Raw genomic sequence first — 18108 nt, forward strand, 5'->3', positions numbered from 1 at the left:
CCCCCTCCCCACCCCCTTCTCCTCGCTCCCTTCAGCTGTCCTTCTCGTCGCCGTCTCTGCCGTTCCTCAGGCAGCCCGGCCCGGCCTGCCCGCCCCGCGTCCCCTCCGGCCGGTCCCTCTCCCCCCGGCGGGCTGCCTGCATGTCTTTGCTGCCCTCAGCCCCGCCGCCACCGCCGCCACCGCCACCCCCGCCGCCGCAGCACCAGCACCAGCCGCCCCGCCGCCGCCGCCGCCGTCGCCGCCCGGACCCCGGCGCGCTGAATGCAGGTGAGGAGGGGGTGCAGGCCCCTCCGCGACCCCACGCCCGGGCGCCTAGCGCGCCCTCCCGCGAGCCCGGGACCTGGGCCCTGCCTGTGGCGGCGCTTCCCATCCGGACGGGCGGGAGCCAGGCCCGCCCGTGGGTGTTTGTGTTTGCGTCTGCGGCCGCGGCTCCGGAGGGGAAGCATCTGTGGGGGCCTGGTGAACGCGCGCGCGTGTGTTTGTGTGTGTGTGTCCCCTGCCGCGGGGAAATGGCTGCTGTTGCTCCTTCTGGGCCCGAGGAAGAGAATGAGGTAGTGTGTTTTTGTACCTCTGAGGAGGCTCGAGGATGTTGGGAAGAGGAGCGCGTCAGTGGGGAAATGAGGTGGGAGAGGAACAAATGTGCGTGCGGCTGTGCGATTTGGGACTTTGGCGGGCGAGGAGGCGGCCTGAGGACCCACAGCGAGTGGGTGTGTGTCGAGTGACTGGAGGGGCTAATGGGGCTGACCCGCGTCTCTGTGGGAGCGAGCCAGGGTTCCGGGGTGTGTGTGTGAGGGTCCGTGCACTGGGCCCGGGACTCTGGGGGCGGGTTCCGTGTGTCCGGGACCCCCGAGTGGTGTGTCCGTCACCCTTTGTGGCCGAGTGCAACGGAACCTCGCAGGTGAGAGCTGCTCGGCGGGGGTCGGGCCGGGGAGGGGTGAGCCTGTGTGTGGCAGGCACACAGCGGCTGGGCCCGGAGAGCTGCGGGTCAGGGCCGCGCCGCTGTTCCTGGGGCCGCGGCAGGAAGCGCGCCGGCCTGCAACGCGGCCTAACCGCCTCGGCGCCCGCCGGCCTCCCCGGACGCCCGGCCCTCGCGGGCCCGGGGCGCTGCCTCGGGCCTGGGCAGGTGGAGGTCAGAGGCGGGACGCGCCGATTCCCGTCTCCTCAGCCGCCTCCGAGTCTCCTGAGAGGCGAAGGCTTATTTTGGCCTTCGAACTGCAGGCTTTTTCTCCCGCCAGCTGTGGGACCCGAGGGAAAGTGAATCAAAGCAGTAAATCTCAGGAATACGCGGCGTCGAGGTCCCTGCTTCTCATCCCTCCTTTAAGGGTACGCGCAGGAACTGAGTAAATATTTGCGTTTTTCCTTTCAGATACTTTTTCGGTGATAATATATATGCATTTTTTAAAAAGGTAAATATCTTCTTGGAAGCGCGGGAGAAGGAAGGGAAGCTGACTCCAGTGGCCTGTGTTACCGGTGGGTGGGATTGGATCGATTTTGTGCATCTGAATTGTTTTGTCCTTCCTTGTAGGGGGAAAGGTGAGTACATGCCCAGTTGAGGAGGTTGGTAAGGAAGAGGAAGTTAATACTGGAGCTGTCATCCTCTTAATTCTGACGACTATTTGGTTTAGGCTGTTTAGATCAATTGTGTTCAGGGAGTTCAGCTGAACCTTTTGTACACATTGGAAGCACCATACTACATACTGGGAGGCACTACCTTCCTGCCTCTAGTTATCTTGTCAGTCAAGATAGTCATGCACAACAAACACATTTTCCTCTGAGTTTACTCAAGTCTCCAAAACGTAGATCAGAGGCAGCCTTTATTGTCTATTCACTGTGAGATCCTGGAAAGCTATTTTGAGAGTAGTTGAAGCAAAATGAAATTGTGAAGACACATCTGCGTGTGATGTTTTCAAAGCCAAATACAAATGGCGTTTATATTTAAATATAATTATTTGCTGATTTACTTTATCTACTCTGCTCCCTCCCCTTTAGCTCATTTAGCTTGAACCCTGTGGAGAAAGTATGACATAAATTCTATCCCTATAGGTTGTGCTGTGTATATTGACCAGAGGTTGCTCCTTTCTCAACCTGGCTCTCAAAGAAATAGTGCGTGTTATAGGGTCGCTGTAAGTTGGAATAGACTCGACGGCAACGGGTTTGGTTTTTTGGAGGGTATTCACTGGGAAGTGAGGAGAAGGGAAGGTGGGATAGAGAGCTGTTTTCTGTTACCACTACTGGAAAAACAACAGATGTAGTTTAGAGGAAAAAGGACTTGTTTTACAGACCTCAGAATCCAGACTACCATTTTTCTTAGTTGTTTGACCTTACGCAAGCTACCTGGTTTCTCCTCTAATGTGGGGATAATGATGCCTTTATAATAAACTTGTTGTGAGGCTAGAATGAGAAAACATGTCTCACACATAGTAGATGCTTAGTTAAATTTTAATTTCTCCTCCTGCATCCCTGACTTTGGGCTTTGAAAACCATTTCTAAATAAAAATACTCATTACCTACAGCAATATTATATAACTAAGTTAATAAATCAAAAAGTATTTCAGAGTCAGTTGATACACATAGGATATATGTATATATATGAATATGTGTATATATGTGTATGCATGTACATGTAATACACAACTTTTATGTATATAAATATATAACTTTTGCATGGTATATTAGAAATCTTTTCTTAGGAATAAGGTTGCCATTAAAATAGCCTACTATATTAGTTTGTAGAGAATATAGTCATACTTAATTTTATTTTCGTATTTGCGAATAGCCCATCTCTCAGTTTCATTACTCTTTTTTAGCTAATTCTTACTATGTAGTTCTTGCAATTTTTTAAAAAAAGTTTTATATGTAGCACATATACTATGTTCTAGTAAAATCAAGCATTACAAAAGTCAAGGAATCAGAGTTTGTCTACATAGGACAACAAAGTGTAAGTGCCTCAAAATCGTTATGCAATTCTTTTAGTTCATATTGATTGATTCCAGTAAACAAAACCCCTTGGAATATTTTCCTGAATGTAAGCTAAAATCCTCTGTCAACTTACCTTTAAATAATTTCCCATTTTTATTAGTATTTGTGGAGTAGTATATGTGTTCTTCATTACATTTTAACCTTATTGTGGAAAAAAGAATGGAGTTTAAGGTATGGGCAGCTGAGAGGTTAAGTAATGAATTTTTTTTTTCTCCTTTTTTATTTGATAAAGGCAGGGTGAAGAGAATGTATAGGAGACATCTCTTTGGTTTAAATTTGGAATGTCCCTGTTTACAAATGCCATGTTTCCCAATTAAGCCTTAAATCATTATTTCCATCAACAATGTTAGTAATATATATTTGTAAATCTAGAAAATCACTAAAATTTCAAGTCATTTAACATCACTTTCTGTGAAGGGCAACAGGGACAACTTTATTAGAATGCAAAATGTCATGTTTTGTTAAAATAGCCATTTTCTGTTGTGGATGTATGTGTGTTTACAATGAACAGAATCATCTGCCATAGAGATATATTTAAAGGAAGAAGTCTCACCTTAAAAAGTATGAAATTGTTTTTAATACTTTAAAAACAAAGAAAAAAATGAAGTTTACATTTAGGTAATTTTCATTAAATATTATGAATCATATCTTAAAGCAACTTATACGTATATATTTTTAGTTTGGGAGAATTGGGTAGAACATTTATCTGTAATAGTCATGAAAACAGATGATGTTGAACTATTAAGATATTTGGACAGTGAAATTTATAAATAGTGGAACTGGACATGCTATCACTGTTTAAAGGAATTATATTAAAATAAAATGAAGGTGTTTAGTTTTTAAAAATAATGTTACTTAAATAAGCTTTTAAAAAATTTTCCAAAATGCCCATCATAAATGTTTTTATTTAGGGGAAATAGAAATACTTAAGGATTTGTGCATGTATTAATTTGGGCAATGCTTATTAGGGTAATAAATACATCTCAAACACATATAAATTTATTTTTTGCTCATGTAACAGTCTGATGCAGGTGCTCCTGGTTAGCATGTTTGTGGCTTTCCTCCATATGGTACTTTAGGAACTCACTGCTTATATCTTGTGGCCCCATCATTCCCTGGATCATTGGACTCCTGCTTATTTCCCGTAGACCATTTCTTAAGACTTCTGAAACTTAAAGTGACAAACATCTGCCCACGTTTCATTGGCAAGAATTTGTCACAGAGCCTTATTTGAATGCAGAGGAGATGGTACTTACATACGCTCCTTGGCTGGTTGACACTTGGCTGTCTCTGCCACAGAGGGTGTTTCATGATACTACTTTAGATGGTAGCATATATTTATGAAATTATGTCAAAAATATGAATTTCAAAACCTTTACTTTCCTTGGAAACCTTATTTTTCAAAGAGTAAAGTTGTATGTGTGTATTTGCGTGTGTGTGTATGTGTATGAGAGAGGAAAGTAAGGAGCCACAGAAAGAGGAGGAGGAGGAAGGAGCTTTATTCTGTAAGGGATTTGAATGATAAGTGAACTTCAGCAGCTATTTAAAGCTAAATTTTACAGAGAACATTACAATTGGATTTTATAACCTTTACTCGATCTCTTCTTTAACTATCCATTTATTGATTGTCATTGTGGTCTACTGGATTCAAGCTGTTTGAATTTTCTTTGTACTTTGTAGTCAGTTGAGATCAGTAGGATGAGACTCTTATTTTCAATGTCTGGGGGTGACACTGAATTTTCTTTCTTTGTTGTTGGGATAGAGCATTATCATTATTTTATACTTTAAAGGTATATTATTTAGATCAACCTTACCATGTTCTGTTGTTCGGTGTTGCTGCTTTTGTAATTCTGAAGTCTTTGTTAGGAGCCAAGAAGTCTTTACTGATTCTCAAGTACCCTACGGACCCTACATACAATGCAACAAAATGCTGCCCAACCCTGCACCATCCTCACAGTCATTGCTATGTGTGAGACCATTGCCACAGCAACTGTGTCAGTCAAGCTTTATTGAGGGTCTTCCTCTTTTTCACTGACCCTCTACTTTACCAAGCATGATGTCCTTCTTCAGGGACTGGTCTCTCCTAATATGTCCAGAGTAAGTGAGACGAAGTTTCGCTATCCTCACTTCTAAGGAGCATTCTGACTGTACTTCTAAGACAGAGTTGTTTGTTCTTCTGGCATTCCATGGTATTTTCAGTATTCTTTGCCAGCATCGTAACTCAAAGGCATCAGTTCTTCATCTTCTTGATTGATTGTCTAGCTTTCACATGCATATGAGGCGATTGAAAATACCGTGGATTCGGTCAGGTGCACCTGAGTCCTCAAAGTGATACTTAGCTTTTTAAAGACTTTAAAGAGGTCTTTTGCAGCATATTTGCCCAGTGTAATACACCATTTGATTTTTTTGACTGCTACTTCCATCAGTGTTGACTGTGGGTCCAAGTAAGATGAAATCCTTGACGACGGCAATATTTTCTCCATTTAGCATGATTTTACCTGTTAGTCTAGTTGTGAGGATTTTTATTTTCCTTATGTTGAGGTGTAATCCACACTGAGGGCTGTAGTCTGTGATCTTCAACAGTAAGTGCTTCAAGTCCTTTTCACTTTCAGCAATCAAGGTTGTTTCATCTGTATAGCGCAGGTTATTAATGAGTCTTCCTCCAATCCTGACGCCTCATTCTTCATATAGTCCAGTTTCTCAAATTTGCTTAGCATGCAGGTTGAATAAGTATGGTGAAAGGATGAAACCCTGACACACAGCTTTCCTGATTTTAAACCATGCATTATCCCCTTGTTCTGTTTGAATGACAGGTTTCTCATCAGCACAATTAAGTGTTCTGAAATTTCCATTCCTTGCAATGTTATCCGTGATTTATCATGATCTACACAGTAAGATGCCTTTGCATAGTCAGTAAAACACAGGTAAACACCTTTCTGGTATTCTCTCCTTTCAGCCAGAATCCATCTGGTATCAGCAATGATATCTCTTGTTCCACTGATATCCATCAATCATTTAATATAACAAATCAGGACCTTAATCCATAAGGTACAAATCATCAAGTAAATAACAAAGGCTTAATTATTAATTTGTGCTCATGCTTCTTGTGAAAATAATACAATTTTCTTTGACTAGCTGCACTAGCATTGAACTTAGTACATTAAATGAATCTAAATTGTATGTATAAAAAACAAAAACAAAAATAACCCATTGCCGTCAAGTTGATTCTGACTCATAGAGACCCTATAGGACAGAGCAGAACTGCCCCATAGAGTGGATTTGAACTGCTGACCTTTTGGCTAGCAGCCATAGCTCTTAAGCACTATGCCACCAGGGTTTAAAATATGGTAAGTGTTTTTAATAATATCTAATAAATGAAAATACAGAACCTTATGTGAGGACCCACTGTGCACCATTATTGTACCCAGTCCTAAAGAGGAGTATGAAAGAAGCCAAAGAAACCCCTGTGAAGCTTATTGGTGGGTCAAGGGCTTTTTGAAAGAAGGGTTGAATTGTTTTTTGCGTGTGACGTTATTGAGATATAATTTATATAAGAACTAAACCCTAGCTGTCCAGTTGACCCTGACTCATGGCAACCCCATGTGTTTCAGAGTAGAACTGCACTCCATAGGGAGTTCAAATCCACCAGCTGCTCCATGGTAGGGAAGACCTGACTATCTGCTCCCATAAATATTACAGCCTGTAAAACCTTATGGTGAAATTCTACTCTGACGTATAAGGTCGCTCGCTAGGAGTTGGAATCAACTTGGCAGCTCACAACAACAATTTTACAAAAGTAGATCGCCAGACTTTTTTTTCATGGTGCTGGCTTTTAGAGGTCATCCCTGAGCCCGCATCCTCTAGTTCTAGGCAATTACTTACCTACTTTTTGTTTACAGACTTGCCTATTTTGGGCATTTCTTATAAATGGAATTGTATAATATGTGATTTTTGGTTATTGGCTCCTTTCATTTTCATAGTATTTTCAAGGTTCATCATGTTGTAGCATGTAACAGTACTTCATTCTTTTTGGGGCTGAATAATGTTTCATTGTATGGCTAGACCACATTTTGTTTATCCATTCATCAGCTGATGAACATTTGTGTTGTTTGCTTGTTTTCTCTCTTAAGAATAATGCTGCTATGAACTAGGGTGTATGCCTAGGAGTAGAATTGCTGGATTATATGGTAACTCTATATTCAACATTTTGAGGAATTTTGAGACTGTTTTCCAAAGTGACTGTACCATTTTACATTCCCACCAGCAGTGCATGAGGGCTCCAATTTCTCTGCAACTTTGCTAACACGTTATTATCTGTGTTTTTGATCATAGCCATCCTGCTATATGAAGTAGCATCTCCTTGTGCTTTTGATTTACATTTTTATGATATTGCGCATCTTTCATGTCTTCTGGCCATTTGTATATATTCTATGGGGAGATGTATAGTCAGATCATTTGCCCATTTTTCGAGCTATTTTTTAAAGTATTGAGTTGTAAGAATTCTTTATGTATTTATTTTAGATACAATTTCCTTATCACATGTGTGACTTGCAAATACTTTCTCCCATTCTGTGAGTTGTTTTTTTACTTTGCTGATATTATCTTTTGAAGCATAAAGATTTTTAACTTGATGAAGTCCAACTTGTGTTTTTGGTGTCATATCTAAGAAACCATTGCCTAATCTAAGATCATGAAGATATATTCTTATGTTTTGTTCTAAGTTTTATAGCTTTAGCTTTTTCATTTAGGTCTTTGATCCATTTTGAGTTAATTTCTCTATGTGGTCTGATGTAATGCTCCAGCTTCATTTCTTTGCATGTGGGTGTTCAGTGTCCCAGCACCATTTGTTGAAAGACTAATACTTTCTCCACTGAATTGTCTCGGCTCCCTTATCTAAAATCAGTTGACCTTAATGCGAGGTTGTATTTCTGGACTCTCAATTCTATTCCATTGACCTATATGTCTGTTCTTATGCCAGTACCATGACCATGTAGTCTTGATTATGGTGGCTTTGTGATTGAGGAGCATGAGTCCTCCAATTTTGGTCTGTCTTTTCAAGATTATTTTGGCTATTCTGGCTCCCTTGTATTACCATATGAATTTTAAGATCGGTTGTCAATTTCTACAAAGAAGTCAGAAAGGATTTCTATAGGGATTGTATTGAACCAGTAGATCAATTTGAGGAGTATTCCCATCTTTAACAACATTAAGTCTTCTGACTCATGAAAACGAGATGTCTTTCCATTTATTTAGATCTTTAATTTCTTTCAACACTGTTTCGGTTTTCAGAGTATAAGTTTTGCATTTATTCCTAAGTATTTTATTCTTTTAGATGTTATTTTAAATAGGATTGTTTTCTTAATTTTATTTTTGGATTATTCATAGCCAGTTTACATAAATACAATTGATTTTTTTAAATACTGATCTTATATACTGCAATCGTGTCGTTCTAAGAGTTTTTTTGTGGATTCTTTAAGGTTCTCGATATACAAGATCATTCATTTTCTTGCCTAATTTTCCTGCCTAAAAAACCTGTAATCTAATGTTGAAAAGAAGTGGTGAGAGTAGACATCTTGTCTTTTTCCTGATCTTAGGTGGAAAGCACTTAGTCTGTCACCTTTATGGTTTAGAATCTTTTTACATCTCCCCATATTGCTTAAATAGATTCCCTAAATGAGTAACAGATAAGAGTTATATAGTAACAGTTACAAATACTGCTAAAAGAATGGAAATAAATTTAAGATATACTAAGTCCATTGTCTTTATATAGAGACTTTGGATTTCTGCTGTAAGTCCATTTCTTTCTGATGATAATGTTTATATTAAGCAAAACAAAACAAAAAACTACCTACAGGGTGTGTTCTATACTAGGTTCATATTTAGCGCAATCTTCTGCAACATATACATATAAATTTATGAAACAATATAATGTGAATTATATACACAGAGTGGTAACCTTGAAACACTACAGGAATTTGAATCACCAAAAGTGTATCTCCCCCTACTAATAGATATTTATTAAGCTCCTACTGGCTGTAACCAAAAAAATACAAACCAGTTGCCCTCGAGTTGATTCTGACTCATGGCCACCACATGTGTTCCAGAGTAGAGCTGCACTGCATAGGGTTTTCAAGGCTGTGACTTTCTGGAAGTAGATTACTAGGCCTTTCTTCTGAGGCACCTCTGGGTGGGTTGCAACCACCACCAACCTTTAAATGGGTTCAGACTGCCAACCTGTAGTAGTTGAGCACTTAAACCATTTGCAAAATTATTCAGTATATTGTATTCAGAGTTCTAGGGGATAAAAACTTTAAAATATAGCTGTCCTGCCCCTGGTGGCGCAGTGGTTAAGCATTTGGCTGCTAACCAAAAGGAGCGGTTCCAATCAACTAGCTGCTCTTCAGAAACCCTATAGGGCGGTTCTGCTCTGTTCTATAGGATCACTATGAGTCGGAATCGACTCAATGGCAACGGGCTTGATTTTTTTTGTGGGGGGGGGTTACCAGGGAATGGAGGAATCCTTGCATGGTGCAGATAGTTAACTTGTGCAGCTGCTAACCAAAAGGTTGGCAATTTGAGTTTACTCAGAGGTACCTTGGAAGAAAGGCCTGGCAGTCTATTTCTGAAAAATCAGCCATTGAAAACCCTGTGGAGCACAGTTCTACTATAACACACATGGGATCACTATGACTTGGAATTGATTTGAAACAGCTGCCTTTAAAAAAAAAAAAACAGGGAATGGGGCTAATATTTATTGCACTACCGAGTGCCAAAACCAAAAAACAAACAAATAAACCCCTTGCTGTCAGGTCGATCTTGACTCATACTGAGTGCGAAGAACTGTGAAAAGTCCAGCCTTTTTTTAAGTAAGTAATCTAAATTAGCCTCCAAGAAATCCTGTGAGATAGGCAGTATTATTTTTGTTCTGTAATAGCTGGTTAAGAATGTGAGCCTTGGCTTCACTTTGTAGCTTTTGGGAAACTTATTTAATCCATGCTTCAGTTTCCTCAGCTGGAATAAACCAAAAACCAAACCCACATTGCTGCTGATTCTGACTCATAGCAACTCCATAGGGCAGAGTAGAACTGCCCCACAGGGTTTCCAAGGAGCAGCTGGTGGGTTCGAGCTGCTGACCTTTAGGTTAGCAGCTGATCTTGTAACCACTGCACCGCCAGGCTTCCTCAGCTGGACTAGGGAGATAACCTTACCTCATTAGGTTGTTGCGAGGATTAAATGATGTAACACATATACAGCTCTTAGAATAGTACCTGGCACATCCATAGTTAAACCAAACCAAAACTCCATATTAGCTACCCTGGTGGCACGGTGGTTAAGAGGTTGGCTGCTAACCAAAATTGTTGGCTGTTCGAATCCACCAGCTGCTCCTTAGAAACCCTGTGGGTAGTTCTCCTCTGTCCCGTAGGGTGGCTATGAGTCAGAATTGACTCGACAGCAATGGGTGTTTTTTTTTTTTTTGGTTATTGTTTCTTATCATTAGGAAACATAAGTTAAATAACTTGCCCAAGATTACAAAACTTAAATATTGGTAAAACCAATATTTAAAGCTAGGTCTATTTGATTCCAGAACACTTACTCTATTTATAAAACATTTAAACCTGCACAAATAGCAAACAATTGAAGGCAGAATATGCTAAGTGAGAAAAGAACATTAAGTGCTATAAAGTACAGAGTACATGTAACCTACAAAGGTGAATAAGAGAGGAAGTGGAAGTTAATCTTGCCTTTTAAAGAGAAGGAGGAAAAGTTAATGGATTACTGTAACATTTTCCTTGCTAATCCCCCAACTTCCATTCTTGCTCATTTAATTTGTTTCTGTGTATACGTTGTTCCTTTATGCTCCAGAAAAATCCTTCTAAAATCCGTTCAACTTTCCTTAAATTCCCTATTTAAAATTTTTCGATAATACTAATAGTTAATTATTGTTTGCCTTCTATACGCTAGGGCAGGAATCAGCAAGCATTTTCTGTAAAGGGCCAGATAGTGTATCAGACAGTAATTATTTTGGCTCTATGGGCCACTTAAGTTCTCTGTTGCATATTCTTGTCCTCCTCCTTCTGTTTTTTTGACAGACCTTTAAAAATGTAAAAACTTGTTCTTTGCTGGCCGATCAGGCTGTAGTTTTCTGACCTCTGTGCTAGGAGATTTACATGAATTATATCATTTCTTCTTATTACAATGCTGGCAAACATTATATCTCATTTCTCTTTTTACAGTCCTGGCAAAATTGATATTACCAATCCCTGTTTTATAGTTGGAAGCCCTGGTGGCACAGTCGTTAAGAGCTCAGCTGCTAACCAAAAGCTCTGCGATTCGAAACTGAAACTTACAAGGGTAAATTTGATGAAAGTCGCATACATAGCAAGTAAATGACAGAGCTAGAATTCAAATTTAGGTTATTGGAATTCCTAAACCTGTTTACTTTTCAGGATATTCTGATGCTTCCTATTGCTTTTGGAATAAAATGCAGATTTTATAGCAGTATCCACTATATATAAGGTCCATTATGATCTTGTCCTTGCTTATCTTTCCAGTTTTATCGTTTATTACACTTCTGTCTCAGAACATATTCCCTAGCGTATCAATACTGAGTGACTTATAGCCTGGTCTATGGTTTATATGTGCCTGCAATACTTCATGACCTCACTGACTTCTTTAATAATTCACCTGAGATGCTCCCTATGCGGGGAAACTTTACCTGACACCTCCAGTGTTTGTTTTATGTTCTTTCTCTGTGTTCCCTTAGCATCCTGTGCATTGCACTTCTACAGGAGCTTTCACATTGTCTTGTATTTAACTAGTTTATGTCTGCTTTTGCACAACTATGAGACTTTTAAAAAAATTTTTATTGTTCTTTAAGTGAAAGTTTACAAATCGAGTCAGTCTCTTATACAAAAATTTATATACACCTTGCTATATACTCCTAATTGCTCTCTCTGTAATGACGCAGCATACTCCTTCCCTCCACTCTCTATTTTTGTGTCCATTTGGCCAGCTTCTGACTCCCTCTGCCCTCTCTTCTCCCCTCCAGATGGGAGATGCCAACATAGTCTTATGTGTCTACTTGATCCAAGAAGCTCAGTCTTCACCAGTATCATTTTCTATCCCATAGTGCAGTCGAATCCCTGTCTGAAGAGTTGGCCTTGGGAATGGTTTCTGTCTTGGACTAACAGAAGGTCTAGGGACCATGGCCTCCGGGGTCCTTTTAATCTCAGTCACACCATTAAGTCTGGTCTTTTTACAAGAATTTGGGGTCTGTATCCCACTGTTCTCCTGGTCCCTCAGGGATTCTCTGTTGTGTTCCCTGTCAGGGCAGTCATCCGTTGTAGCCAGGCACCATCTAGTTCTTCTGGTCTCAGGCTGATGTAGTCTCTGGTTTATGTGGTCCTCTGTCTCCTGGGGTCATAATTACCTTGTGTCTTTGGTGTTCTTCATTCTCCTTTGCTCCAGGTGGGTTGAGACCCATTGATGCGTCTTAGATGGCTGCTTGCTAGCATTTAAGACCACAGATGCTGCTCTCCAAAGTCGGGTGCATAATGTTTTCTTAATAGATTTTATTATGCCCATTGACTTAGATGTCCCCTGAAACTGTGGTCCCCAAACCCCCACCCCTGCTACGCTGGCCTTTGAAGCATTCAGTTTATTCAGGAAACTTCTTTTAGTTTAGTCCAGTTGTGCTGACATCACCTGTATTGTGTTGTCTTTCTCTTCACCTAAAATAATTCTTATCTACTATCTAATATAGTGAAAACCTCTCTCCCTCCCGCCCTGCTCTCGTAACCATCAAGGAATATTTTCTTCTCTGCTCAAACTGTTTCTCCAGTAATTATAATAGTGGTCTTATACAATATTTAGGAAACCTTGGTGGTGTAGCGGTTAAGTGCTACGGCTGCTAACCAAAGGGTTGGCAATTTGAATCCGCCAGGCGCTCCTTGGAACTCTATGGGGCAGTTCTACTCTGTCCTATAGGGTCGCTATGAGTCGGAATTGACTCGATGGCACTGGGTTTGGTGTTTATACAATATTTATCCTTTTGCAGCTGACTAATTTCACTCAGCATAATGCCTTCCAGATTCCTCCGTGTTATGAAATGTTTCACGGATTCATCATTGTTCTTTATTGATGTGTAGTATTCCGTTGTGTGAATATACCATAATTTCTTTATCCATTCATCTGTTGGTGGGCACCTTGGTTGGTTTCATCTTCTTGCTATTGTAAACAGTGCTGCAGTGAACATGGGTGTGCATATATCTGTTTGTGTAAAGGCTCTTAATTCTCTAGGATATATTGCAAGGAGTGGGATTGCTGGATCCTATGGTAGTTCTATTTCTAGTTTTTTAAGGAAGCGCCAAATCTATTTCCAAAGTGGTTGGGAAATTTTATATTCGCACCAGCAGTATATAAATGTCCCAGTGTCTCCACAGCCTCTCCAACATTTATTATTTTACGTTTTTTTGATTAATGCCAGCATTGTTGGAGTGAGATGGAATCACATTGTAGTTTTTATTTGCATTTCTCTAATGGCTCATGACCGTGAGCATCTCCTCATGTATCTGTTAGCTACCTAAATGTCTTCTTCGGTGAAGTGCCTGTTCATATCCCTTGCCCATTTTTTAATTGTGTTATTTGTCTTTTTGTAGTTGAGTTTTTGCAGTATCGTGTATATTTTAGAGATCAGACACTGATCGGAAATGTCATAGCTAAAAACTTCTTCCCAACCTGTAGGTAATCTTTTTAATCTTTTAGTGAAGTCTTTGGGTGTTTGATTTTTGGGAGCTCCCAATTATCGAGTTTCTCTTCTGCATTGCTAGTAATGTTTTGTATGCTGTTAATGACTTCTATTAGGGCTTCTAATGTTGTCCCTATTTTTTCTTCCATGATCTTTATCGTTTTAGATTTCATATTTATGTCTTTGATCCATTTTGAGTTAGTTTTTATGCATGGAGTGAGGTATGGGTCTGGTTTCATGTTTTTGCAGATGGATATCCAGTTAATGCAAGCGCCATTTGTTAAAGAGACTGTCTTTTCGCCATTTAACTGACTTTAGGGTTTTGTCAAATATCAGCTGCTTATGTGTGGATGAATTCTTGTCTGGATTCTCAATTCTGTTGCATTGGTTCATGTATCTGTTGTTGTACCAGTACCAGGCTGTTTTGACTACTGTGGCGTTATAATATGTTCTAAAATCAGGTAGTGTGAGGCCTCCCACTTTGTTCTTCTTTTTCAGTAATGCCTTATTTATCCGGGGCCTTTTTCCCTTCTATATGAACTTGGTGATTTGTTTCTCCATTTTATTAAAAAATGTTTTTGGAATTTGAATTGGAATTGCACTGTTATCTATAGATGGCTTTTGGTAGGATAGACATTTTTACAATGTTAAGTCTTCCTATCTATGAGCAAGGTATGTTTTTCAACTTACGTAGGTCACTTTTGGTTTCTTGCAGTAATGTATTGTAGTTTTCTTTGTATAAGTTTTTTACATCTCTGGTAAGATTCCTAAGTATTTTGTCTTCTTGGAGGCTACTGTAAATGGCATTGATTTGGCGATTTCCTCTTTGATGTTCTTTTTGTTGGTGTAGAGGAATCTAACTGATTTTTGTATGTTTATCTTGTATCGTGATACTCTGCTGAACTCTTCTATTAGTTTCAGTAGTTTTCTTGAGGATTCTTTTGGCTTTTCTGTGTATAAGATCATGTCATCTGCAAATAGAGATAATTTTACTTCTTCTTTGCCAATCTAGATGCTCTTTATTTCTTTATCCAGCCTAATTGCTCTAGCTAGGACCTCCAGCACAATGTTGGATAAGGGTGGTGATAATGGGCATCCTTGTCTGGTTCCTGATCTCAAGGGGAATGCTTTCAGACTCTCTCTATTTAGAATGATATTGGCTGTTGGCTTTGTATAAATGTCCTTTATTATGTTGAGGAATTTTCCTTCAATTTCTATTCTGCTGAGAGTTTTTACCGTGAATGGGTGTCAAACTTTGTCAAATGCCTTTTCTGCATCAATTGATAAAATCATGTGGTACTTGTCTTTTGTTTTCTTTATGCGATGGATTACATTAATTGTTTTTCTAATGTTGAGCCATCCGTGCATACCTGGTAGGAATCCCACTTGGTCATGGTGAATTTTTTTTTGATATGTTGTTGAATTCTATTGGCCAGCATTTTGTTGAGAATTTTTGCATCTAAGTTCATGAGGGATATAGGTCTGTAATTTTCTTGTGGTGTCTTTACCTAGTTTTGGTATCAGGGATATGCTAGCTTCATAGAGTGAGTTTGGGAGTATTCTGTCCTTTTGTATGCTCTGAAATACCTTTAGTAGTAGTGGTGTCAACTCTTCTCTGAAAGTTTGGTAGAATTCTGCAGTGAAGCCATCCAGGCCAGGGCTTTTTTTGGTTGGGAGTTTTTTTGATTACCTTTTCAATCTCTTCTTTTGTTATGGGTCTATTTAGTTGTTCTACCTCTGTTTGTGTTAGTTTAGGTATGTAGTATGTTTCTAGGAACCCGTCCATTTCTTCTAGGTTTTCAAATTTGTTAGAGTACATTTTTTCGTAGTAATCTGATACGATTCTTTTAATTTCAGTTGGGTCTGTTGTAATATCCCCCATCTCATGTATTACTGGGGTTTTTTGCTTCCGCACTTGTTTTTCTTTTGTCACTTTGGGCAGTGGTTTTTCAATTTTGTTAATTTTTTCAAAGAACCAGCCTTGGTCTTGTTAACTCCTTCAATTGTTTTCCTGTTTTCTATTTTCATTTAATTCTGCTCTAATTTTTATTATATGCTTTCTTCTGGTGCCTGAGGGTTTCTTTTGTTGCTCTCTTTCTATTTGTTCAAGTTGTAGGGGTAATACTTTGATTTTGGCCCTTCTTTTTGTATGTTTGCATTTACTGATATAAATTGATCTCTGAGCACTGCTTTTGCTGGGCCAAAGGTTCTGATAGGAAGTGTTTTCATTCTCCTTGGATTCTATGAATTTCTTTATTCCATCTTTAATGTCTTCTATGACCCAGTTGCTTTTGGGCCAGGGTATTGTTCAGCTTCCAAGTGTTTGATTTCTTTTCCCTGCTTTTTCTGTTACTGATTTTTACTTTTATGGCTTTATGGTCAGAGAAGATGCTTTATAATATTTCAGTGTTTTGGATTCTGCTAAGGCTTTCACCTCATATGTGGTCTATTGTAGAGAATGTTCCATGTGTACTGAAAAAGAAAGTATACTTGGTTGCTGTTGGGTGGAGTGTTCTGTATATGTCTATGAGATCAAGTTGCTTAATTGTAGCATTTAGATCTTCTGTGTCTTTATTGAGCTTTTTTCTGGTTGTCCTGTCCTTCACCAAAAGTGTTGTGTTGAAGTCTCCTACTATAATTGTGGAGCTGTCTTACTTTTCATTGCTGTTAGAGTTTGTTCTGTGTATCTTCCAGCCCTGTCACTGGGTGCATAAATATTAATAAGATTGTATCCTCCTGGTATATTGTCCCTTTAACTATTGTATAGTGTCCTTCCTTGTTTTTTGTGGTAGGTTTAACTTTAAAGACTATTTTGTTGGAAATTAATACTGCCATTCCTGCTCTTTTTTGACTGTTGTTTGCTTGATATATTTTTTTCCATCCTTTGAGTTTTAGTTTGTTTGTGTCTCTAAGTCTAAGGTATGTCTCTTGTAGGAGCATATAGACGGATCTTGTTTTTTAATCCATTCTGCCACTCTCTGTCTCTTTATTGATGCATTGAGTCCACAGCGTAATTATAGATAGGTATGAGTTTAGTGCTGTCATTTTGATATCTTTTTTTGTGTGTCATTGACAGTTTCTTTTTCGCACTTAATTTTTTGTGTTGAGTACTTTATATATTGTCTTTTTCTCATATTCGTTATTGTTGATTTTGTTTCTGTGGAGTCTCCATTTTCTTCTTGTGTTTTATTTTGGTGAGTAGGATAGTTAGTCTCCTTTGTGGTTACCTTAATATTTACCCCTATTTTTCTAAGTTTAAACCTAACTTTTATTTCTTTATATTGCCTTGTCTTCCTCCCCATATGAAGGACCTATGACTACATTTTTTAGTCCCTCTTTATTGTTTTAATGTCTTCTTTTACATAATAACATACTCCCTTTAGTATTTCTTGTAGTTTTGGTTTGGTTTTCACAAATTCCCTAAATTTGTGTTTATCTGGAAATGTTCTAATTTCACCTTCATACTTGAGAGACAGTTTTGCTGGATATAGGATTCTTGGCTGGCAGTTTTTTCCTTCAATACTTTATATAAGTCATCCCATTGCCTTCTTGCCTGCAAGGTTTCTGCCAAGTAGTCCGAGCTTATTCTTATTGGCTCTCCCTTGTAGGTGACTTTTCTTTTATCCCTTGCTGCTCTTATAATTGTCTCCTTATCTTTGGTTTTGGCAATTTTATTATAATATGTCTTAGTGACTTAGAATCTACTTACGTGGAGTTCCATGAGCATCTTGGATAGATATCTTCTCATCTTTCACGATATCAGCGAAGTTTTCTGCCAACAAATCTTCAACAATTCCCTGTATATTTTCTGTTATCCCTCTCTGTTCTGGTTTTCCAGTCACTCATAGGTTATTTCTCTTGATAGAGTCCCACATAATTCTTAAGATTTCTTCAAGTTTTTAAAAATTCTTTTATGTGATTTTTCTTCAACTGTATTGGTGCCAGGTGCTTTATCTTCAATCTCACCAATTCTGCCTTCCAATTGCTCAGTTGTGCTCCTCTGACTTTCTATTGAGTTGTCTAATTCTGTAATTTCAGTGTTAATCTTCTGAATTTCTGATTGCTGTCTCTCTATGGATTCTTTTAGCTTATTAGATTTTTCATTATGTTCTTGAATAAACTTTTTAATTTCTTCAACTACTTTATCTGTATGTTCCTTTGCTTGTTCTGTGTATTGCCTGATCTCCTTCCTAATTTCACTCCTGATATCTTGAAGAGTTCTGTATATTAATCTTTTGAATTCTGCATCTGGTAATTCCAGGAAGGCACCTTCATCCAGGAGATCTGTTGATTCTTTGTTTTGAGATCTTGTTGAGGCGGTCATGGTTGTTTCTTCATGTGACCTGATATTGACTGTTGTCTCCAAACTGTCTATAAGCTGT

The 18108-nt window shown here is 39.1% G+C and overlaps 1 protein-coding gene across 2 annotated transcripts in view; it reads left to right on the plus strand.

Moving 5' to 3' along the window:
* Positions 1-206: 206 nt before the first annotated feature.
* CNOT6L (CCR4-NOT transcription complex subunit 6 like) overlaps positions 207-18108 on the plus strand; it is a 132240-nt gene continuing 114338 nt past the window's right edge. Inside the window, exon 1 of one of the 2 annotated variants that reach the window (XM_010594117.3) lies at positions 207-267. Coding sequence is in view for 1 of the 2 variants with exons in the window: in XM_023553333.2 (XP_023409101.1) it covers positions 547-551 (5 nt within the window). In the remaining variant the exon portion in view is untranslated. Of the gene's footprint in view, positions 268-376; positions 552-18108 lie in introns of those variants that run through there. The other variant, XM_023553333.2, reaches the window with a different exon arrangement.

Source organism: Loxodonta africana, chromosome 5 (assembly GCF_030014295.1).
Source record: "Loxodonta africana isolate mLoxAfr1 chromosome 5, mLoxAfr1.hap2, whole genome shotgun sequence".
Lineage (NCBI taxonomy): Eukaryota > Metazoa > Chordata > Mammalia > Proboscidea > Elephantidae > Loxodonta > Loxodonta africana.